We start from the raw sequence: 25,677 nt of genomic DNA on the forward strand, positions 1-25,677 counted from the left end.
AACAAATGCATTACAGAAGGATTAAATGAAATACACTGGTATGTTAACACAAATTGCTTCTGGGTGGTGGAATTATGGGTGACTTTTGCTTATGTCTATGTTTCTCTAAATTTCTAATTTTCTATAAAATGCATATATTATCTTTACAAAATGAAACTAATATAAACTATAAGAAAATAAAGAAAATAATAAAATCAGGGAAAAAAAGGTACCAGTGGTCCAAGTCATTTGTTTTAATTCCCTTGCTCTAATTCTGGGTTCATTCTATGAACTTTTTATTATAATTTGGCTTTCCAAGTAGACATTTCTACTGGAAAGACTGACGAACTGCCGATAAAGTTTTCTCCTCACTTGGCAGATTTATCCCTCACTGCAGATTGATTAGTGGGCATCAGATTTCTATTCACTCGCTCACTTATATATTCAACAAATATTCATTAAGCCTCCTTATTTGTCAGACACGATACTGTTCCAGATACAGAAATAAATCAAATACAATTCCTACCCTCACAGAGTTCACAGTCTGATAAGGGAAAGAGCCTGAAGATCTATAAACTAATGATTACAATGCAGTGTTGTAAGTGTTAAGGCAGGGGTAAATAGAAGATATTACAGAAGCACCAAGAGGACAGCTAATCTAGATTCCCGGGATCTGGGAAGGCTCTGCAGAGAAGTGATGTGTACACTGAGATTAAAAATCTTATTAATTTGGTTGACACGAATCAATACTTTGAACCTGATCACTTCTGGATATACTGACAAAACTGAGCTCCTGTTTTTACAAAGCTGATGTACTAAATGCTAACAAATAATAATAGAGTGTAGAATGCTCTGTTGGAACATCCATCCTCTCTGACATTTTGGACATACCTTTACATATAACTATATAACTATATATATATGCACTGTAAAATGTAAGAACCTTTTAGTGATAATCAGATCTTGGCTTTCCTGTAGTTCTTTCAAGTTCAATTCAAGGCAAACAGAATCTCACACTGTGTATTATTCTAGGAGTCAGATAATTTCCTAGCCAGGAAAGAAGACTTCAAAAGAAGTCATTCAACCTTAAAAATGTATCATAAGAAATAGGATGAATTAGTATAATGATTATATTTGGAATTTACATTAATTCTATTCTCAAATTCAAACTTGCTCTACATTTTATTAGAAACAGCTATATCTCTACATACCACTGCTTCAAATAAAAATCCTAAGATGTGGTTGGGAGAAGGTAAAGGTATTCTAATTCTTGACTAGAAATGTGTTTGGTTTGTAAACATCATCCCAGATCTATAAAAGCTAAACTTTATTAGGTAATTCTTTTTCTATACTAGCTCATGCTTAGCAAGCAAGGAGACAATATTTGATTTCTGTAATATAGACATAGATAGTCTATTCTCTATAGAGCAGCCAAAAAGATACATTCCAAAATATAAATTGCATTATTTTATTCTCCTACTCAAAACCCTCCACTGGTCTCTTATCTCATTCTGAATGAAACCACAAGTCCTTACTTTGGTTTATAAGACACGTGTGAGGTGCCTGCCTCATTCATTTTAGCTTCCACAATACCTCTCTGACCTCACTTCCCACCATCATTCTTCTTGTTCAGTGCACCATTCTGGCCTTTTTGTTGTTCCTTGAACATAGCAAATACGGTCTAGCCTCACGGCCTTTGCACTAGCTGTTACCTTTCACTGGGCTACTCCATTATATGCATACCTAACTTTATTTTCTTAGGCTTTTGCTCAAATGTCATCTTAACAGAAATTTCTTCCCTCATCCTTCTATCTAAAATAGTCTCTCATTGTCATTCTTCCCATAATCACTTCCCCATATCACCATTTTTTTACTCTGCTTTTTTTCATAGCATTTACCACCATCTGGTATTATCTTATATGCTTATTTGTTTATTGTCTGTCTACTCCACTGTAATTAAGTTTGTGAGGATAGGAACTTCTGTTTTATTTACCAATGCTATCTTTAGTGCCTTCATTGGTGACTGATATAAAGTAGATACTCAATAAGTGTTTATTACTGACTTAATGTAGGTATATAGACTACATGGACCCCTACAAAATGGTTGACCCCCCTAAATGTATAAAAATTCTGGATAGGGCTTCCCTGGTGGCGCAGTGGTTGAGAATCTGCCTGCCAATGCAGGGGACACGGGTTCAAGCCCTGGTCTGGGAAGATCCCACATGCCGCAGAGCAACTAGGCCCGTGAGCCATGGCCGCTGAGCCTGCGCATCAGGAGCTTGTGCTCTGCAACGAGAGGCCGCGACAGTAAGAGGCCCGCACACTGCCATGAAGAGTGGCCTCTGCTCGCCACAACTAGAGAAAGCCCCCGCACAGAAACGAAGACCCAACACAGCCAAAAATAAATTAATTAATTAATTTAAAAAAATTCTGGATAAAATGTAAAAATAAATATTTTAAATACAGAGCTGAGCTCAAACTCAAGAGCTGGAAATTCCTAGGTACCAGAAATGGAGCAGAAACTTGAAACCAGAACAGTCAGCTTATAATCCAACAGTAATATATATATAGACTACATAAACCATAATAGTTTGGTGTTTTAATGCCCACCTGTGGATAGGAGATATGGCATGGATTTAAAACCGTGACCCTTGCAGAAGTCTGAATTCTGGGAAAGCTGCCCCTTAGATAAAGAGAACTAATCTGATCTTGTCTTAAGAAAGCAACAAGAAAGATGGTCTCTGCTTTAAACTAAAAAAAAAAAAATGTCTATTGAAAGAATTTGAATCTGCAAGCCAGGTTGTCCTGTGGATGTGTATTCCAAACCTACAGTTCCTATGTAGTATGAGACGCTCTTGAGTTGAGAAATTAATGTAAAAAACTGTGGTTCTGGACAAGTGAAACCTGTGAAGTGTTCAGCAGAAGTAACAACACAATCTTTCTCTAGTGATAGCTTTCAGCTCATGGCAAGAGTAATGACCACTAATAAAACAGTTCTACCAAAGTTGAACTCACAACATTAAATGACAAACTACATGAGGAAATGCTCCACCAGGAGGGAGAGGCAGCACACATGACAAATGGAAGGATTAGTATATGAAGAATCTGAAAGAAAAAAAAAACAACTGGATAATTTGGGAGGAAGTACACAATTTACGTGTTTAAAATGACAAAATAGTGGGTGACTTGAACAGCAGAGTTTTCATAGCTGAAAAGGGAATTGGTGAATTGAAAATTATGCAGAATACAAACTATGAAGAAAACGTGATGAAATATATGAAAAAGATTGGGATATGGAGAATAGAATGAGCAGCTCGATTTACATCTACTCAGAAGGAGGTGGTAGAGTGAAGAAGAGGCAATACTGGAAGATTCAATGGTTGGAAATTTTAAAAAACAAGGAAAGACATGAATCTTCATGTTTAAAAAAGTATACCAAATTCTAAGCCACATAAAGAAAGATAAATTCAGTTCTAAGCACCTTTTAGTTAGACTGCAGACTGCCAACGATAAAAAGAAAACCTTAAAGACAATCATAACTTAATCCGGGTCCATTTACTCTTATTGGGCTTATCACACAATAATTAGAAACAGTAAATTAAATAAGGTGAAGTTGCCATTCTGGAAGTCCAAAGAAGTGTTAGTTGTTGTTAGTCTGGTAAAATTGGAAAGGAAAAGCTAACTTTGATGAGTAACTATTATGTGCCAGATACTAAGTTAGTTTTTTTTTTGAAACGTGTTATCTAATTTAATACCCAAGAATCCTCAAGATCATATTAACCACATTTTATTTAAAAAGTGAAAGTGAGGGCTTCCCTGGTGGCGCAGTGGTTGAGAGTCCGCCTGCCGATGCAGGGGACACGGGTTCGTGCCCCGGTCCGGGAAGATCCCACATGCCGCGGAGCGGCTGGGCCCGTGAGCCATGGCCGCTGAGCCTGCGCGTGCGGAGCCTGTGCTCCGCAGCGGGAGAGGCCACAGCAGTGAGAGGCCCGCGCACCGCAGAAAAAAAAAAAAAAAAAAAAAAACTGTGAAAGTGAGTTCAGACATACGTATCTTGCCCGATCATGCTATCGATACATGAAAACGTCAGAATTCCTGAGGATTTGGTCCCAAATTACACTAAACAGATACAAGAACTCAGAACAGAACAGAACAAAACCACATAGCTGTGCTACTAAACTAGTTGTGTAACTTTATTTTAATTAATTAATTATTTTGTCGTGTAATTTTAGAGAAGCTATAGCTTGAGACTGTTTTCTCATCTGTAAAATGGAAGTAAAAATAGTACTAACCTCATAGGATTGTTGTGAGGAATAGTTATCGTATGTGGGTAATATACAATTTGGCACATGTTGGATACTTTGTAAATGCTAGCTATTTGTATTAATTATAGCTAATTAATTCATTATAGCTAACTGATAAAAGTTAATTATGACATTTGGCAGTCACTCATTCTAGGAAGACAACATGTTTTATTCATTTTTTGTTCTCTATAATCCTACATAATAGGAATTTTATTAACATTGAGTGAATTATTAAAGTATGATAATTTATGTTCATAGTATTGACTACAGAACAATAAAAGAAGGTTAGACTTTGGTATTCTCTAAGATTGGAACAGCCAAGTAATCCATTTAGAAAATTTCCCATCAAAAGTGGTAATTTGCAAAACATTAAAGAATAAATTTAAGTTCTCAGGAAAACTTTTTACATGGAACAACATCTGCCCTCATGTTTAAGATTCAGTGGCTAGGCACTTACTGTACTCTACTCCAGAAGGAGAAAAATATGTCTGTTTCTCAGGAAATGTTCTCTGGATTAAAAAAAAAAAAAAAGGTAATAACATCTATCACATGGGCTTGATGGGTGTGCCAGGAAAATGATAATGCATTAAAAGAAGATTAAAACCCCCAGCTTATAATTTCCTGATGTACAGTGTGGAAACACTTTTTTTTTAAAAAAAAAACAAACCTTTTTTAAGCTATAATGTCATTCTCCCTTCAATCTAATGTAGGAATAATCAAGTGAAATGAATAAGCGTATGAATAATAAAAATGAACACAATCTTTGGCATGGTTGCCGTACTGTTTTCTTTAGACTCCAGACTGAAAAAATTCCTCCTCCGGGAACTGTTGAAAATTACTTCAGATTATATCAGAGTTTATATACAATTTGTCTCTCCTACAGCATCTGGAATAATGCCAGTGTTTAGTACATGAGTTAATTAGATAACTTAGATTGACAACTACTGAAGTGCCAACTAGTATGCTAATAGCCAAGGATGTCAGGACCTCAACAGCCCAGTGCTTATAGGAATACTATCATCAACAACAATCTTCAATGTTAAGTAACCGTTAAGGAGTGTGTATGGTACCTGCTGAGGGCCAGGCAGCAGTGATGGCTCCTACATACTTTGATTCCCAAAACTGCCTAATGATAAAAATCATCTGAGATGTATGTTTAAAATGCAGTTCAGGCCCTTGCCTGGAAATTCTGATTCTGTAAGTCTAAATGGACTCAGGTTTGTAGATTTTTTTAAAGGATGGTTCTTATGATTAGGTAATATTTGGTAAAAGAAAAACACACCCACACGCACAAAAACAGTATTTTAATCCACACAGCAACCCTTTGAGGTAAATGAGGTGAATTTATTGAGACTCCCTCAAGGTCACACATCTAGCAAATGACAGAACTAGGATTCGAAATTAGTTCTCCATTCCCCAAACCCTGCAAGTCTACTGTCCGACATTCTCAGCTAAGGCAAGCAAAAGGCTTTCAGATGATCGCTGTTCCTCAAACTTGAGGAAGGTGTGAAGTGAATGCCCTCGAACTAGGCCCTTGGATAAAGTGAGGCCAGTTTCCAACCAACTTAACTGGGACCAGAATGCAGAGAGTAACTGTGGTCAGAAATGGAGTGGGTCTCGTTTGGTTTAAACTCTGCTCTAGTCTGACAAGAAAAAAAATCAGCTGTTTGAGGGTCTATGCCTTTGCCCCTGAGTGCAAAGGTAAGCTCTTTTTACAGCCAAGGCAAGCAAAGGGCTTTAGGATTATTGCTATTCCTTCTCACATATGGGCAACGTGCCAGGCAGCACTTCCAAAGGTAATAGGCTTTTCTTAGCAATAGAGACAGCTCTGCCTGTACCCTCCCACTAGGAGCACCACTGTACCTTTTGTGTTATACTAACCTTTCTTTAGCTTTTCTGCATGAGAACTCCTGTCTGTCCTCAGATTTCTGAGTAAACAATGTCAATATTTACCAAGAACATCTAGGTGCACAGAGAACACTGTAGGCAAAGTAGATCCAACTGTCAGGATGCAGTGTCTTAAAAACATCAGGTATGAGAGAATATGAGGGGGAAAGGGACTACTCTGTCCTGTTAGCTTCCACTTTATTTAACTTATTTATGTGTTTATCTTCCGCACTTGACTTTGAGCTCCTTTAGAACAGGGGTTGTTTGTCATTGGATTTCTAGGGGTTTGCACAGGGCAGAACATAATAAATGCACAATATGTTTGTACTATGAATTTGTGAACGAATTTATGTGATTTTAAGCAAATAGACTAAACTCATTTGGTCTCAGTTTCTTTCTCTGAAAGATGTAGGTAATAATAACAGGCCATCTACTTCACAGGGTTGTTGTACTACTGAACGGAGACACGTGAGAACACCCTGTAAACCGTAAAACATCATATACGGATACAAGGCAAATGGATTATGTCCCATCATCATCTTACCCAGTGCATGGTATTTATCACGGTGCCTAGCCCAGAGTAAGTACTCAGTGTTTGACAAGTAACCTGAACCTTAATTTACCATGAACACAGCAGCACAGTGCTCAATTTCACTGAATTCTCACTTCAGCCCCATAAGGTGGTTAAAATATTATCATGTAATACATCAAAAAGCAAAACCTAGAGAGACCAATGACTTGCTCAAGGTCACACACAGAGAGTTATGGAAGAGCCTGGACTAACCATGTGGGTATCATTTCAAAGTCTCTGTCCTTAACAATTAATGAGCTAGAACAGAGCTGGAACTGCCAGGGTGGGGTGGGGAGCTAAAAAAGAAGAGGCAGAAAGAGAATTAAATACAGAGGATAATACCTCAGCTCATGGATGCTAACGCCTAGGTAATATAGAGAAGATAGCAAATAATATTCCTAGGCATAAAATGGATTTAAATCTAACATATTTTCTTTAAAACAAACATTCATGGCCTCAATATAGTTTCCTTAAGAATACAAAAAGCAAACAAACTCTGCAATCAATTCCTTCAACAAATTTCATTACCAAAGTGTGATGAGTATGTTGAAAGCTCTTGAAACTGTCAGCACTTGCTTTGCTGGGGCCCATCTCATCTGATCATTGATTTGACAGAGGAACAGCTCCAGCTTCTACAGTTTTCCTTAAATTGCTGAGATTTCCCCCCCCCCCAACACACACACCAATTAAATCACTCAGTGACAGCAGCAATTCTGTTACGCTACTTTCTTAACTCGGTCAGAAGGCAGAAAGGTAACAAGGTAAGGCTTGCAACAATATATCATGTTAAGAACCATCACTCAGTGGCTTCAGATCCAAATCAAAACCATGAAATACAGGATGACATTAGATGTTGAAATGAAAAATACCAACCATGTTTCTCTGAGGCTCAGGCCTTAATACACAGCCACATTTTACGTAACAGTCGGCTCAGAGGATTAGTAAAACAGAGGCTGCAAAACCTGGAAATCCTCCTACCTACATTAAGCTAATTGAGTTGGAGACATCCAATTCATCACATTTGCAGCCTGATTTATAAGCAACTCACCCTGCCCTAAAGCAGAAAGTGAAATGTTATGAGCTAGCTATTCTTAAAATTTCAAGCCCAGCAACTCTGAACCCATCAATATCTTAATGGTATAGAGAAAAGGAAGAATCCAATTCAAGTGCACTTCTGTGACCCTGATGAAAAAATAAATATCCAGTGCACATTTCATGACTGACATTTCCATAAAGAGTCTAGCCACGTAACGGAAATCCTCTGTGCCTGAATCGTATAGAAAAGGCATTATCTTTTTAGCAAGGTGATGGGGTAATTTAAAATCAGTTCTTTGCTAGGATGCAACTTCCATTAAGCATAAAGAAAACAAACTTATGACAGTTAAAACTCAAATTCAGAGAGGCAAGATATTATAGCTCTAGGCTTGCATAACTGGGAAAAGCTTGTGATACTAACTAACGAACATAGAAAATTGCCTTCGGACTGTACATCAAAAATACTAATCGGAATGGGATCATAAGCAGAAGTCCTGCATTTCGAGCACTCCCCTGAATCAAATGGACCCTCAGTCCTTCTCCTTATCTGGGGGAACCTGTTGATCCCTGTTGCTGAGAGCTGCTGTGGAATCAGGGGTGCCTCACTGACAGACCAGATCAAAAAGAGGCCGCCTCCTATTTTTTTCTGACACTTACAAAAGATTTCTTCTTGAGAAGAACGAGCATTCCTTGCGAGGCAGAGAAATGACAGTCATAAATTCTCAGAGATGGAAGGGAGCTTGAAATTCCTTCCACCCAGAAATTCTTAACTTTGAGGCTGTGGTCCTTAGGGATTACATAGATGGGCTTTAAGTGATCCACCCTCTAAGTAATCATCCCTGAAATTTTACCCCCAAATTTTGTGGGTATATATTATTGGGTTTTTTTTAGTGAGAAAGGGACTCATAGTTTTTATCAATTTCTCAAAGGGGCTCATGACTTCAAAACGGTTAAAAACACCGTTGTTCAACATCCTATCTCATACGTGAATCATCTCCATAATATTTTATTGAGGATTTTCTAGCCTCTGTTTGAATACCTTCAGTGACAGGAAGCTCACTATCTTATGAGGCAGCCCATTATATCTTTGGACAGCTCTACTGAAAAAAAATAACTCACATAGACTCTGTCTTCTCATTGTTTACGTTAGAGGTCACAGTATCTAGAGAGATTATATACAATAGTTGCTTGTTATAAACAATTTGAAGCCACGAATGACCATATCCTCTAAGCTGAGTTTCTTCTCCAGGGACCACATCATTCATGCCTTTGATGTTTCCATTTGACATGGTTTTAATCCCCTCACCAGCCTATTTGCCCCTCTCTGGAAGCACTCCAATTTGCTGCCATTCTCCCTGAAATGTGCTTCTCAGACCCTATTGCTCCACTCTGGAACAGTGCAGAATTATCGCCTCTTTGTTCTTGATATAACAATTGCAATAGTGTAGCCAAAAATCACACTGACTTTTTTGAGAGCCCCATATATAGACAACTCTTTGAACTGACTTATGCTGAACCACTCAAGCTTCTTTTTCTTTATCATGTGTTGCTGATTTGTTCTCCATTGATCATTCTAAAGAAGTAGAAATGAGAAGAGAAGGGAAAGGAAAATAGAGACTAGAGAAACAGGAAGGGAAGGTGGAGGTAGCCACAGGAATCTGGCAGGGAGTTAGGGTGCGGAGCTTTAAGCACATGTAATAAAATTCAAGCTGGCCAATGACAGCATTCTTAGTCTCAGTAACTGCCCCAAATGTGTTTATTATTATCTTCGGTATACAAATGTAGAAACTAGGGTTCAGAGAGGTTCAGAGATTTCCCAAATGGCACACTTCTGACACCAAGCCCACATGGCCCAGCAACTCTGGTAAAGCACCTGCTAAAAGAAAACAATAACATCACCACTGTGTAGACTGGTCTTTTATATATGGATTCTTTAAAATTTGTTTTTAAAGAGCTATTTCATCCGTGGTTACACAAATATTCGAAGCCATATCAGAGGTAACTAATGATGAGGCAGATGTTATTCTTATTGAATCAAACTGATACATGCAATTTCACTGGAGAGATTGAGGATGAGAGAGATTTTTGTCCATTTTCAACAACATCAGTTTGGCCCTTTGAGAAAGCTGAAAATTGGCATCAACAAACAAAAAGTTAGTGATAACAATTTCCAGCAACATTTCCTGGAAATCGGAATAAGTAAACCTCTGTGATCTGCTAAGTAGAACACACCTGATTCTCTGCTTTTCTTGAGAAATAGAGGAATAAACTCTGGCCTGGGAATCTGGGACCCAGATTCCTGTCTCGGCTTTAGCATTAAGTGTGTGTCTGCCTGGGGAAAATCTCATAACCTATCTGACTCTTAGTTTCTTTATGTGTAAAATAATGGAGTTAAACTGTTATTTCACATGTTCCCACTCAGTTCTAAGCTCCATAGTTCTATGGTCTTACTATTGAACACCAGGTCATCTGGCTCTTTAGGGAATTTATTGCCTAGGTCCATGCAGCACATTCTCTAAGTTATATCAGGGTATCATGTCGTCTAAGTAGGAACTCCCTTTTCTGACTCATATAAATATGTTGAATGTCTAGTGGCAGCTCTGCTTTAATTGTTCATAATAGAGAAATGAAGCCTGTTTTTGAAATTCTATATTTAAGTTTTGTTTTTTTAAAAAATGAATTTATTTATTTATTTTTGGCTGCGTTGGGTCTTCGTTGCTGCGTGTGGGCTTTCTCTAGTTGTGGTCCGCGGGCTTCTCAATGGGGTGGCTTCTCTTGTTGCGGAGCACAGGCTCTAGGCGCGCGGGCTTCAGTAGTTGTGGCTCACGGGCTCAGTAGTTGTGGCGCACGGGCTCAGTTGCTCCGCGGCATGTGGGATCTTCCCGGACCAGGGCTCGAACCCGTGTCCCCTGCGTTGGCAGGCGGATTCTTAACCACTGCGCCACCAGGGAAGCCCCAAGAAATTCTATATTTAAGTTTTATATTGCTTGTTTATACGTAAAAGCTGGTTATATAAATGTCTTACTGTTCCCTGAGAAAATAAACCACCAATAAAACAACTTATTAAATTCCCTCACATATAACATGAAAAGATAAAACTGGAACATCTCTAGAGCACCCGATCTGAGGTTCAATCACTAGAATTTCAAACTGAGCTCTGAAATGACTTCCACGTGTGCCCTGTGGTTTAATGGCCCATCGGGTGGGGGTGGGGTAGGCTGTCCTGCCTGGTGCTATGGGCAGAGGGGCCCCAACAAGAGCCTCTAGAGTGCATTTTAAATGCACTTACCTGTGACTCCAAATCGGCCACAAGCTCAAACACACTCAGTGTTCTGCCATTACAGAAGGAACAAATCATCTGCCTTCAGAGTGATTTTGCTGAGTCAGTTGGCTTGGGGGAAGACATCCTGGGAGTGCTGCTTTGGGGTTAAATTCAATCACTTGACTCTGGCAATTCCTCTGAGAGTTGGGGAAAATCAATTCAATGTTCTCTACCATATTTTCTCATAGAACGTTCTCTCAAATAAACCTCATGAGGCTTCTTTTGTCCATGCCTATAGAGGAATTTGAAAATTGCCTCCCGGAACGCCATTCGTAACTTAGTAAGGTTAGTTCTGTTCACTAAACGATTTGTGCACATCTTGATTTCCTTAATATATTTAAGTTTTTCATAGAGAAAGGCTCTATCTCTTATTTCTTTTATTGTCTCCCATGGTGTTTAGTAAAGCCCTGGTAATACACATGGCAGTCATTCAATAAACACTGTGGCATCATGGAGTTCAAGACAGCACTTCCCAATGTTAGTAACAAAGTCACCTGGAGAGGAAATAAAATACAGAGCCCAGGATTGGTGAAGTGGGATGGGGCTGGGCTGATACACACCTAGTTTCAGAACTACTTGTTTAAGTGTCTCAGTTGGTAGTAATGGCAGCCACAACAGACACTGACGGAGAAAACAGCAGTGGTCAATACGATAAAGTGTTGAAGTTCAGGCTCCGCCATTTCTGACAATATGTTTTTAGGAAATTATTTAAGTTCTCTGGGCCTAAGGTTTTCTTCCCCACCTACCTTCCTTCTGTACTATGGGAAAGTTGGACCAGATCAGTGGCTTCCTGACTTTCTTGACCTTGATTACAGAAAGAAATATACTTTACATTGTGAGTCAGTATACACCCGCACTTAACTGAAGCAAACGTTTCTACTTGTGATGTACTCTCGTATTTTCTATTCTGTTCTTTTATTCTACTCTAAAATTATCAAGTAAATTGATTTCACATCTGCTAATGGGTCAGTTGCAGTTTGAAAACCCTGAACTTGATGATTTCTACCATCCCCTTCAGTTTTAAAACTGTATGGTTCTCATTTGCTGGTGAATAATTCAGCAGTGTGACTAAGAGTGAGGGGTCTGACGTCAGACTAGCTGAACTCATACCCCACATCTATCAAGAACTCAATGTGTAACCGTAGAAAAGTTTTTCTAACTTCTTAGCACTCATTTTCCTTGTCCATACAGTGGGAATCATAAGAAAACCTACCTTACACGGTGGTTAAATGGAATAACCTAATGCATGTAAAGCATTTGGAATAATGCCAGCATATATTAGGAATTCAATAAATACTACATTTTAGGGCTTCCCTGGTGGCGCAGTGGTTGGGAGTCCGCCTGCTGATGCAGGGGACACGGGTTCGTGCCCCGGTCTGGGAAGATCCCACATGCCGCGGAGCGGCTGGGCCTGTGAGCCATGGCTGCTGAGCCTGCGCGTCTGGAGCCTGTGCTCCGCAACGGGAGAGGCCACAGCAGTGAGAGGCCCGCGTACCACAAAAAAACAAAAAAAACCCTACATTTTATATTGTTGTTATTTCTCCTAAAACAAACTCTAGACAGAAAACTTGGTGAGTGAATATGAGTACAAAGAAAGAAAAATTCATGAGGTTGAAGTTTAGACCTTAGCAGCTGCCTCACAGTACTCCCCCGACAGCCCCCACCAAAGGAACCTAGTAGTTTTGTTGAACAAACGTAAATGAACAAATACAAACTACTGATATAACCAAAATCTCCTTGTTAAAGAAAACCCCAGGTAACATACACTTGATTTCAACAACAAAACTACACCATACAAAATCGTGCTAGAGTCATCCCTTTGCGTTTAAAGAAGTGGGATTTGATCTGTATTTAGAATTAGTGGAGTATGATTATAAATACACTGCTAGATGTAGAACAAAAACTATTTCCATCTTTATGGGTTAATAATATTCTCTAGACTTAAATGGTTAATGTGTGAATTTAATAAGTGTGTTAAATATCTCTATTACCCAACACTTACTGGATATCCACTTGTTACTATGAAGTAATGCTTTTACATTTTTTAACTAATACATTTTTAAGTAATACAAAATTATATATCTAAATCTTTGCTTCCCTCCAAGTAGCTACCTTGAGAGATTGTACACGTGTTCTAACATCCTCCAAAACCAGGCACAAAGCAGAGTACATTTCTTTATGCTTCAGCACAGTCTTGTTTGGATCACTCAAAACCTGGCTGTGTTCCCAACTTACTTGCTATACTTTATTGGAACTAGCCAAAGAGACATTCACTTTCATATGAAAGACAACAATTTGGGATAATCCAACTTTGCTTAGCTGAGATGGGGTATTCCATAGTGTAAAACCATTCTCTTAAGGACAGCAAGTGTGAAAATATAACAAGAGCCCATGTCTACTGAGAGTTCACAGAGCTGATTAATTTTAAATTCGGATTTGCTGTTGCATACACATACATTTTCTACTTTATAAATAATTACTATTTACTGAGCACCTACTAGGTGCCTAATCCTATTCAAGACTTCCCATGTATTATCTTAAGTAATTCTTCCAATAACCCTGTGAGTTATTATTTATAATAGGTGAAAGTCAACAGATTTGCTAAAGAGCACAGCTAGAAAGCAAAAAAGCCAGAATTTGAATATAAGTAGGTCCGATTCTAAAATCCATCTGCTTTCCCCTGTAAGCTACTGCTTTTCTGGATTATCTGGGAAAGAGTTAAGAATTCTAAAGCCCAATCAATGTCAACACTTATTTATGAATGAATGTGTGAGATCTGAAATAATTTCTATATACCTTTGCTAGTAAAAAAAGAATTGAAAACATGCTTGCTAAAAGGTTACGACTCCGATTTTTTGTAATGGGGGAACTACTGATGGGCAGCCTTTATGAGCTTTATGTATATTATTTCTAATTCTTATAGAAAGCCTTGGCAGTAATCCTAGTCTTGAGAAGAACTGTGTTGAGTCTTGGGTTAACTCTTTAGGAATATCTTAAATCTACAAATAATCACTAATGACAGTTAGGATTGTTCTAAACACTCTTCATTTTTTAAAAAAACTTATTATGCCTTTATTATACATAACAATCTAACATTTCTTAGAGAAAATTCATTATTATTGTTGTTATATTTATTACATAGCTGAGAGAAATAGGAGATTTGGATGTCATTCCGCTGACTTATCTTTCCAGAGCCATGGTGGGCACCCATTAACCCATGGTGGGCTAGTTCTAGAGAGCATTCTTGAATTGTGAGGTGCTGTGGTAGGTCCTATGCCTACCATTTTCTTCTTCCCTTTTTCCAACTTCTGGCTTAAATATCCAGGATTATTTGAGGTATGCTGTTGGTACCCTTTCCAATTAATGATAATTGAAGCAAGAATTGTTTCATTTGCTTAGAATTTTGACCAGGAGCTTTTGTGCCTGGATTCAGTATGTCTGTCAAGGTCATATTTCACTCAACCACTTTCCTCTCACCAAGGTCTGGGGCTGGAACAAAATGCATTATTCACAAATATGCAAATCTCTGCCAAACCCTTCTTAGGTTTTTATTAACTAAGAGCTTCTCAATTTAGCCTCACAAATCTGTCGCCCCCCCCCCCCCAAGACCAGATGCTTCCTGAACCATCAGGTCAGCTGCTTCTACCATCTAGTGGTGAGAGACTGAAATGAATGAAGGTTACATTTTTGAAAATTACTTTTTTTCTAAACTGGCAAAATCAGCTTAGTTTTCTCATTAGTAATATTACTAAAGGCAATATGGCTAGAAAGGAAAAAAATAATACATTTTTTCAGTTGATGGTCAAGATCCCATGACTATTGGAGTCAAATATATCTCAAGGTTTTTTCTTTCCTTCTTCCTTCCTTCCTTTTCCCCTCCCTCCCTCTCACCCTCTGCCTCTTTTTTTCCTTCCTTTCTTCCTTTCTTTCCTTCTTCCCTTCCTTCCTTCTTTCTTTCCTCCATCCCTCCCTCCCTCCTTCCCTCCTTCCTAAAATTTGTGATCAAGTAACAAGGCATGTAGGGACTTCCCTGGTGACTCAGTGGTTGAGAATCCACCTGCCAATGCAGGGGACACGGGTTCAATCTCTGGTCCGGGAAGATCCCACATGCCATGGAGCAACTAAGCCCGTGTGCCACAACTACTGAGCCTGTGCTCTAGGGCCCGTGAGCCACAACTACTGAGCCTGTGCACCACAGCTACTGAAGCCCGTGTGCTCTAGGGCCCATGTGACGCAATTACTGACCCCGCGTGCTGCAACTACTGAAGCTGTGTGCCGAGATCCCGTGCTCTGCAACAAGAGAAGCCACCACAATGAGAAGCCCATGCACCGCAATGAAGAGTAGCTCCCAGTCACTGCCACTAGAGAGAAAAGCCCGTGTGCAGCAACGAAGACCCAACACAGTCCAAAAAAAATAATTAATTAATTAAATTTAAAAAAAAGTCATCTAGTGTTTGGTCAACTCAATTCTAGGCACTACAGAGGTGCCACATGTTTTTAGTGTATAAGATATGATCCTCTTTTACTAGAAATGTATAACAGTTTAAAAAATAGAAACTTTAGACTACTAAGGGGACTACTACCACTACTAACATTGTAGTAAATTACTCACTGCTTCATGGTCTCCTCAGTGGTCCTCTCTGGCCATAAAACCCCCAACATGGTGGTACTGTTCCCTGTGTTTCAGTCCCCAGCAGCCTCCTCTTCCTTTCCTGAGCAATCCCATCCACACTGCTTCAACTACACAGAAGATGCCTAAGTCTCCATTTCTGGATCAGATCTCTCTAAATTCCCAGATCTTTATTTCAAACTGCCTGTTAAACCCTTCTACCTGAGTGCAACATCAATATCTCAAACTCAGTTATTCAGATCTAACCTCAGAATCTTTTCATCCCATCCTTAAATCTATTCTTCCTTTAGCAGTCTTGACTACATTTCACGATACCTCCTCTACACAACTGGTCAAATAAAAAATGTGTGGATTAACCTCTATTTCTCTCTCCTCTATCTTCTATACTTAATAGTTCTCAAGTTCCTGATGATATCTTTTCCTCAATAATCTTTCTAGTTTATTCCATCCTCCATCCCCAATGTCTCTGCTGTATCTCAGAGCTTGTCCACCTGTTGCATTTTGCCTGATGTCCTTGATTGTGATACGCACTTTTCTTGTTTTTCTTCCACTCTGCTACATGACATGACTAATGGTCTAATTTGCAAATCTGACTAGGTCTCTCCTCTTTTTAAATTGCGTAGTCATTCCTCATTACCTACAAGGTGAAGTCCAATCTCTACATAAGGCCCTTCATTACCTGTTCCCATCTATCTCCCTTGCTTGATGGCATGCTTTGGACCCACTTCTGTACCCCTTCTTAATCCTTATATTCCATCCCTTTGCCCTACTCAATTATTAATAAAAATAACCTGCCATTTCTAGAGTTCTTCCATACTGATAGACAACTGCTGGAGTCTAGGACAAACTTGACCTTTCTGCTTTATCTCCAACTTCCTTCAAGTCAAAATAAGCTCCCCTATAATGCTTACTCTGACCATACCTGTCCCTAGATCTCCAGCTCAGAGAAAATTAAACCATTTCTCTAGGTCTTGGGAGCATTTTCCTCTTCTTTGCTACTTTCTTTATTGCACATAACATGACATGTTATAATGTATACATCTCCAAGTTTGTGAATCTAACTATTGCTTGTAAGCAACTTGAAGGCATATTCCTCTTTGTATCTTCAGGGAATAACATAGAGCCCAGCATACAGGAGAAGGTCAAAGAGATTTTACTGTACAAATGAATGAACTGATAAATAAATGAATCAATCAATACACATAAGAGGTTCTGTTCATATTAAACTTAACTGCATCTCAGAAATGCTAGATGATTTTCCTGAGGTTACCCAGCCAGAAAGTACAGAGTCAGGATTCAAACATTTATTTTTTTGGCTCCAAAGTCCATGAGGTTTTACAATAACCACACTACTTTCTGCCTGAAAGTAATGAAAACCTGAACAGGGATAATAGCTGTGGATAAAGAGAGGAAGATGAGAACACTAAGACATTTGAAAACAAAGGAGAGATTAAAATTAAAAAATCCATAAATGTTTCTAGTTTAGAAAATTAAAATAATACTAATACATACTAATATCAAAACATCCATAGCAATAAGGATAGCTGCCATTTTTGTGTATTTCTTATGTGTCAAACACTGAGCTCTTTTTACAGAGCTCAAACTTTATAGAAACATATGAGTGAATGCCATTATTTCACAAATAAAAAAACTGAGGCTGAAGGAGGTTAAAAAAACATAAGCAAGTTCACACAGCCAGTAAGTAGAGGACCAGGTACTCAATCTGACTGAGGCTGCTTCCAAGGCCAGAATACATTTTTATGTTAAACTTTTCTATGGGTTGTAATCGTCATCATATATGTGTCTGTTATAGCATTTTCAGAAGTCTATGTGTCCAAACAAAAAACAATTTTATTTGGGAAAAAAGGTCTCATGACCAAACACGTTTGGAAAATACTGTGTATTAACCACATCCCCATCTTAGAGGTTTATATTTCATATTATCATATTAGAGCCCGAGAAATCATTCAATAAGTTAATGGACTTAACCTCTCAAATGTTTTCAGCATTCATCTCTTTATTTTCTTTATAATGCTGACAAAATCCCACCAGACGCACTTTGGGAAACCCTGGTTCAGTTTCACTGTAGATGTCAATGAGGGAGAAAGAAGGAAAATAAAACAAAACAAAAATAAGATGTGGTCCAGTTCACAGGAGCTTACACATTTATTAGGAGCAAGATAAATGGAATATCTAAAGGAAAGGACAATACCTAGTTCCACAAAATTATTTAGGTTGATAGAATAAGGTGCATATAAAAAAGCTAACCATGCAAACTCCATGTGTCATAGGACATTATAACCAAGTGGAGTCGGTCAAGAGTTAATAGGAAAGACTTCACGAAGAAAGATTCATTGTACTGTTGGCTAAAACATACTTTCCTATAAGGCAGGCTCTGGCAACCCTGTTAAGAAAATAGTTGTGCAACAAAGTACACATTATTTTTCCTGCCTGCAGTTCTGTATATTAGCTTCCTCATTTGTGAGAAATCGCCCCCTATAATTTCCCCAAACTTGCACTGCCTCCAGATTCTCCATTGTTTTTCCATATATATTCAACAAATGCCCAGTTGTTCAAGGGAATAAGAGTCTATCCTAACTTCTTATATTCTCACTTTTTGGTAAATCTTCCCAGAACTGTTTATTCTGGTCTCAATGAGAATTAGAAGATAGAAAATCATATTTATCTGATTAAAGCAATTCACATCAATCTATGAAAAAAACCCTTTAATCTTCCTTGTAAATAATCATTGCTGACTTTGACTGTAAGACATACCATTTTTTATGCACCCTAGGAGATGCTGCCAATTTTAATTGCAAGATGTCATTGATTTTAGGACACATCCAGATTTCAGATATGTAATACATGAGGAAATATCAGGTTTAAAATTGATGAAATTCCGTATCAATGATTAGGGGACAACAGATAGAGAAAAACAAGAAGTCTGTGCCTTAATTTCTTGCTTATTTTAGTATCAATATCACTAATCCCCCAGAAGGCAATTATTCATAACTGTTCATATTGCCATTTACAAATAACTAATTTAACAAAGTATGTGTTGAAGGACTGAGAATATAATAATGAGTAAAACCAACATACACCCTGACCTTGAGGGCGTTCGTACAATGATGATATACTGACAGTAAATTTATTAAAACAAAACTAATGGTTATGAATAAAAGTAGAATCAAAACAACTGGTTGGATTTGTGGTCTAACAAATATCATGTTAATGTGAAACAGAGCATAGAGAGTAGCTTTATTCATTTATTGATCAATGTTTGAACGTGTAACTTCTACATTGCTCATTTCTGAAAATTATAAGATAGTTTATAAAATTAAACACACTTGGAATGAACATTTTAAGAGACGAATAACCAAATAAAAATGACAGAAATAGATCTTGCCAGGTCCTGGGAAGGAGAAGCATGAGGGTTATGGTGTGGACTTACCTGGGTTCTCTTCACCTAGTGTGAGGACTGTATCTCAGTGCAGAAAACGCTCCAATTGCTCAAAACAAAGTATGTCTCCCTTGATGAGAAACAAATTCTTACAATCTCAAGGGATTCTTCAAAAGGGAGCTAGCTCCCAAATAACTACTTTTTGTCATGGGAAAGCAACATAATCCTTGGGAGTTTACTACTGGGTGAATTGAAATATTTTAAAGATAGAACCTATTTTCCTTCTATTTCCTCATCATGCTCCCATCTGTCATCACACTTCATGGTTCTCATTTAGGAAACTAAATGTCTTACACATTTGCTTACATTTTATATTTGCTTAACTTTTAAGAATAAGGTTATATGAAAAAAATGACCTTCAAATTTTACACACCTGGAGCCAAGGAAGGAAAATCTGACATTAAGATCTCTTTAAAAATAGTAGAATCATTTAGAGGAAGGTAATATAACACAGGAGTGATAAAGAATACAGATTTTGTATCCAGAAAGACCCAAGACACAAATATTGGCATTCCTATTCACTAGTTCTGTGGTTGAAGGGAACTATTTAATTTTAATATCAGGTATAATATCTCATAGAGGTCAAATGAGATAAATAAAATAAATGATTTGGAAGTATTTGTCATGGTAGCAGGTTGATGATAATAACAAGATCAAAAGCGACATTTGGTTGTACTTACTATGTGCCAGACACTTACTAAACAGTTTACATGTATTATTTCATTCAATTAGTATAAAAACCCTATGAGATAAATATTATTGGTACCTTCATTTTACAGATGAAGAACCTGAGATAGAGAGTTAACAGATACTCTGTAAAGGGTACTCTGCTAGATGCTTGGGGTCTCACAATACCTAAGATTCAGAAATTTGAAATCCTACTGCAGAGTGAAGATAAGTCATACATAATTAGAACTGAGGTTCCCTAGGAGAGTGATGTGCATATTTATTTATTTATCTATTTATAACACCTTTATTGGAGTATAATTTTTTTACAGTGGTGTGTTAGTTTCTGCTTTACAACAAAGTGAATCAGCTATATATACATATATCCTCACATCACCTCCCTCTTGTGTCTCCCGCCCTCCCTCCGTATCCCACCCCTCTAGGGGTTCACAAAGCACTGAGCTGATCTCCCTGTGCTATGTGGCTGCTTCCCACCAGCTATCTATTTTACTTTTGGTACAGTATATATATCCATGCCACTCTTTCACTTCATCCCAGCTTACAGTTCCCCCTCCCCATGTCCATAAGTCCATTCTCTATGCCTGTATCTTTATTCCTGTCCTGACCCTAGGTTCTTCAGAGCTATTTTTTTTTAGATTCCTTATATAAATGTTAGCATACAGTATTTGTTTTTCTCTTTATGACTTACTTCACTCTGTATGACAGTCTCTAGGTCCATCCACCTCACTACAAATAACTCAATTTTGTTTCTTTTTATGGTTGAGTAATATTCCATTGTATATATGTGCCACATCTTCTTTATCCATTCATCTGTTGATGGACACTTAGGTTGCTTCCATGTCCTGGCTATTGTAAATAGAGCTGCAATGAACATTTTGGTACATGACTCTTTTTGAATTATGATTTTCTCAGGGTATATGCCCAGTAGTGGGATGGTTGGGTCGTATGGTAGTTCTACTTTTAGCTTTTTGAGGAACCTCCATACTGTTCTCCATAGTGGCTGTATCAATTTACATTCCCACCAACAGTGCAAGAGGGTTCCCTTTTCTCGACACCCTCTCCAGCATTTATTGTTTGTAGATTTTTGATGATGGCCATTCTGACTGGTGTGAGGTGATAGCTCATTGTAGTTTTGATTTGTATTTCTCTAATGATTAGTGATGTTGAGCATCCTTTTATGTGTTTGTTAGCAATCTGTATATCTTCTTTGGAGAAATGTCTATTTAGGTCTTCTGCCCATTTTTGGATTGGGTTTTTTTTTTTTTTTTTGATATTGAGCTGCATGAGCTGCTTGTAAATTTTGGAGATAAATCCTTTGTCAGTTGCTTCCTTTGCACAATACCTAGGAATAAACCTACCTAAGGGGACAAAAGACCTGTATGCAGAAAACTATAAGACACTGATGAAAGAAATTAAAGATGATACAAAAGGATGAAGACATATACCATGTTCTTGGATTGGAAGAATCAACATTGTGAAAATGGCTATACTACCCAAAGCAATCTACAGATTCAATGCAATCCCTTTCAAACTATCAATAGCATTTTTTCACAGAACTAGAACAAAAAATTTCACAATTTGTATGGAAACACAGAAGACCCCAAATAGCCAAAGTAATCTTGAGAAAGAAAAAGAGAGCTGGAGGAATCAGGCTCCTGGACTTCAGACTGTACAACAAAGATACAGTAATCAAGATAGTATGGTACTGGCACAAACACAGAAATATAGATCAATGGAACGGGATAGAAAGCCCAGTGATAAACCCACACACATATGGTCACCTTATTTTTGAGAAAGGAGGCAAGAATATACAGTGGAGAAAAGACAGCCTCTTCAATAAGTGGTGCTGGGGAAACTGGACAGCTACATGTAAAAGAATGAAATTAGAACACTCCCTAACACCAAACACAAAAATAAACTCAAAATGGATTAAAGACCTAAATGTAAGGCCAGACACTATCAAACTCTTAGAGGAAAACATAGGCAGAACACTCTATGACATAAATCACAGCAAGATCCCTTTTGACCCACCTCCTAGAGCAATGGAAATAAAAACAAAAACAAACAAATGGGACCTAATGAAACTTAAAGGCTTCTGCACAGCAAAGGAAACCATAAATAAGAGGAAAAGACAACCCTCAGAATGGGAGAAAATATTTGCAAATGATGTGCATATTTAAAATAATGTTTTACTGCCCTTTGTTTCCCCTCCACCTATCATGATATGCCTAGTAGAGAGTCAATTAATACTTACTGAATTGATCTAAACTGGCCTTTATTACAGGCCAATTTCTTTTGTGGAAGATTCTAAGGTAGCATCTGAAGAGAAAGCATCCCCATCTGGAGGCAAGGAAAATAAACCGCTAAATTGCATTTCTCCTTCCAACCCCATACTTCACACTGGCCAAGCCACTCTAACGAAAACAGGCTAAGCAAGCCCATCTATCAGCCAGGCAGCCGTTGTCCTCCAAAGGCAGATGAATCTTAGAACTGAGGTTTCAGGTGCTATGCGGTGATGGAAGAAATGACTGTCAAACCTGCAACAATGAGATTACTCAGCTAATGGTTCAGAGCCCGCTGAATGTGACATTTAAACTGTTCTCCAGCAATCTCACTCTCTGTTCAGGCATGCCACATGTAAGTTCCTAATTAATACTAGAGAACCCCATTGTCTTCTAAGTAGGATTCAGGGAGCACTATATGATTGTATGTTCTGCCTCCTCACTCTTCCCCCTTTTAATGCTTGACCCAAGAGCACCAGACAGATCAAAGAAGCAACAACGTTGAAAATATGCCAGGTCTAATGGAGAATTTGTACCCTCTTAGCATTTCTATAACTTTAATAGGCTTCCTTTATGAGAAAATAGCACATTAGATTTTAATCATGGCAGGTTTGCCAAACACTTGAACTGTGATAATATAATAACCTCTTAACAACTTGATAAAGTAAAAACATAAAAACCAAAAATTTTTTTAAAGAACATAGTAAGAAATAAGATAGAAGGGAGCAACAGAAACAGAAAACCTAAGCTAAGGAAAAGCCATCAAAGTGGAAGACACTTAACTCTGAGATGCCTAGAATCAAGGGATAAAGAAGAGATAGGAAAGATCCCTTTATATTTGAGATACGATCTTCAGCAAAAGCAAAATTTCCTTCAACTCTAATAGACATTTTCCAAATGAGGCACAGAGTAGCATAACACATGGTATAATCACCAAACTGTAGATGTTCAGATAATTATATTATCAAGTATATGCTAAAAATTTAATATACAACATGAAGATCTGATAGTGCTTTTATTATTTTGTTCATGTTTTTTACTGTTGCCAGGCTAGCTTTAGACTAGTCTCCATTGTCCTTCTCAGCTTAAAGCCATTGGGAGCTATGCTCTAGAGCTGCTTAAAAAAGGAAGTGGTAGGAAGCGGGGAAAGACAAGTTGGGAGGCCAAAAAGGAAGGGAGGCTTCGTGGAGGTTCTTACAGGGATTCTTTCATCCGGTTAGAAAGAAAAACATCTGAAGTGTAAATACTCTCTGTGCAGTCCAGTCTCCCAGCTCTGCCCTTTCTCAGTTTACACTGGTCAGCACAGATTAAGGATGAGCAATTGTTTGCAAAGATGAAAGGTCCTTAAAGCAGGAAGGTATTCATCTGACCACAGGATAGAATCATTGATTCCTAGAGTTAGACTGGAACTTAGAGATAATTTTGTGTGCTCTCCTGCTGAAAAAGGAGTCCTTTCCACCATACCACTGCCAGGTCATCATGCAAGCCTGATTTCTAGGGACAGGGAATTCCTGCTTCGCAAAGTAGTGCTTTTTGGGGGTAGTTCTGTCAGAAGTTGTGGTCTTATAATGATCCCAAATATACCTTCCTGTTAATTATGCACAGTGGTTCTGCTTCTGCCCACCAATATGGAGTTTCCCACATGACAGCCCTAAGTATAAGAAGGTAAATTCCTGTTCTCCAACCTTTAATCTACTCTTCTCCTGGCTAAAAATACCTATTTCCATCCATCAGTCAATGATTTCCAAAGAGACTCTGGGAAGAATTGAACAATGGATTCCAGAGGCAAAATATTTACATATTTTTACATATTATAAAATATTTACTGGCATTTGACAATTAGCCTAATATTCTAAATAATTTGTGGTAACTAGCACTAGTTTACTTGATAATGCGGTTTTAGGATGCCAGGGTATTAAACTATACCAACTTTTGGAGCTATATTAAACATAATTTGGCCTTTCTTTGATGTTCTGGAAGGTATAATAAGGTCCCAGAAGGCATCAGGTCATCCTTCATGGCTACATTTTTTATTGCAACACAGCTATATGAAAGTGCTAGTGAAGTGAATGTTGTAGCTAACAAAATAAAAGAAAAAATTTTTTAGCCATATCAAGGGGTTATTTGGTAGTTTTTTGTTTTGTTTTGTTTTACATTTCTTGTCTTCTATTGTCTTCTATTACATCACTGACTCTAGTTCCATTTTTCCTTTTTTGCCTTTAATCAACATTTATAAGCTTTTATCCAAGACACAAAATCCATAGCATCAGCAAAGCAAAAGACAGAGTAAACTGCACCCAAGGAACACAGAAAATCCTTACTCTCATTTCATTGTCCCTCTTGTCAAAATAGCATTTATCAAGAAATTGTTTTAAATTAAAGAAAAAAAGTAGAAAATGTTGGAAAAGTATGACACCACATAGAAAGAAATATAAAATAGAGGTGTTGTTGAACGAACTCACGCATTTTCCTTTTTAGTCTACATGGTAAGGCAATTACTAGGTGTCATCATGTTATATTTACTTCCTTTGTTTTATCTGGAGCCAAGAATAAGATGGAGAGATAGATCTGAACAAAACTTGATGTCCTCCTGGACTTCGTAAATGCATGGTCAGCTTATTATCCCTTTTAGTTTTTCACTGTTTGCTCTTTCCTTAGCCCATTCTCAACAACTAAAAGGATTTCAGACATTTCAACAAATAACTGTATGAACTTCCCTGTGTCAGGAATTCCCAGTAAGCCTCCAAACCACAGAAAGACCCTTTGGCAACCATGTCTCACTGTAGTGTTTTAAAAGAGCCTCACTTAAGGCCAGCAAACATCTCCCTTAGCAATGCAAACCAGTCACTGCCGCCAGCTCTAAGAGCAAAAGAACTGACCTTCAGAGGAGAGATGTGTGACTGCAAGACGTATCCATGGACATTTTCTATCTGAGACAGGTTCTTTTCCGATACATGCACAAGTTCAGGGCCTCTCACTTCGTGGGTCAGTCGAGGTAAGGAATGATCATGTGGAGTGTCCTCATCTTGATAGCGATACTTCTAGGAAAAAAAGACAAGAAAGAGAAAAGCATTAGCGTTTGCAAAGGGTACAGTTCTGAACGTCACATTCTTATTTCATTTACAGGACACAGTGTGTACCTATTGCTGACATCACCAAACAGGCTTTGCTGCAGTCTCTTTTGGTGGTCACCATTAACCAAGTCAAGTGGAAGCAATACTGAACCAATCATCAATACCAACCAATGCTTGTTTTTGCCTGATAATGCACTATCTCTGTTTATAAAATACAGAAGGGTGATAACAAATAAGACTGAGACTGTTTACCTAAGTAGGTGAGGAGGTAACCCTCCGAATGACCAGAGTAGCTAAATATGTGCTAAAAATTCTAGGTCAAGGATGGAAAAGAAAAAGTACTGAGCGAGAAGACAGAATTCTGATACAATCATTCAGGAACCCTAATTTTGATTCAGATTATGTCTAAGCCTTAAGTTCTCTAGGAAATAAGGGAAAATTTTTGC

At 38.0% G+C, this 25,677-nt stretch overlaps 1 protein-coding gene across 14 annotated transcripts in view; it reads right to left on the reverse strand.

The window, feature by feature from the left end:
* The window catches only part of DLG2 (discs large MAGUK scaffold protein 2), a 2,011,757-nt gene that overhangs the window by 999,341 nt on the left and 986,739 nt on the right, over nt 1-25,677 (reverse strand). For 11 of the 14 annotated variants that reach the window (XM_067750576.1, XM_067750568.1, XM_067750571.1 and 8 more), the window contains one exon: nt 25,037-25,198. In XM_067750576.1, coding sequence (XP_067606677.1) covers nt 25,037-25,198 — 162 coding nt within the window. The remainder of the gene's footprint in view (nt 1-25,036; nt 25,199-25,677) is intronic. The other 3 variants (XM_067750569.1, XM_067750580.1, XM_067750584.1) reach the window with 1 other exon arrangement.

This window comes from Pseudorca crassidens, chromosome 9, assembly GCF_039906515.1.
Source record: "Pseudorca crassidens isolate mPseCra1 chromosome 9, mPseCra1.hap1, whole genome shotgun sequence".
NCBI lineage: Eukaryota > Metazoa > Chordata > Mammalia > Artiodactyla > Delphinidae > Pseudorca > Pseudorca crassidens.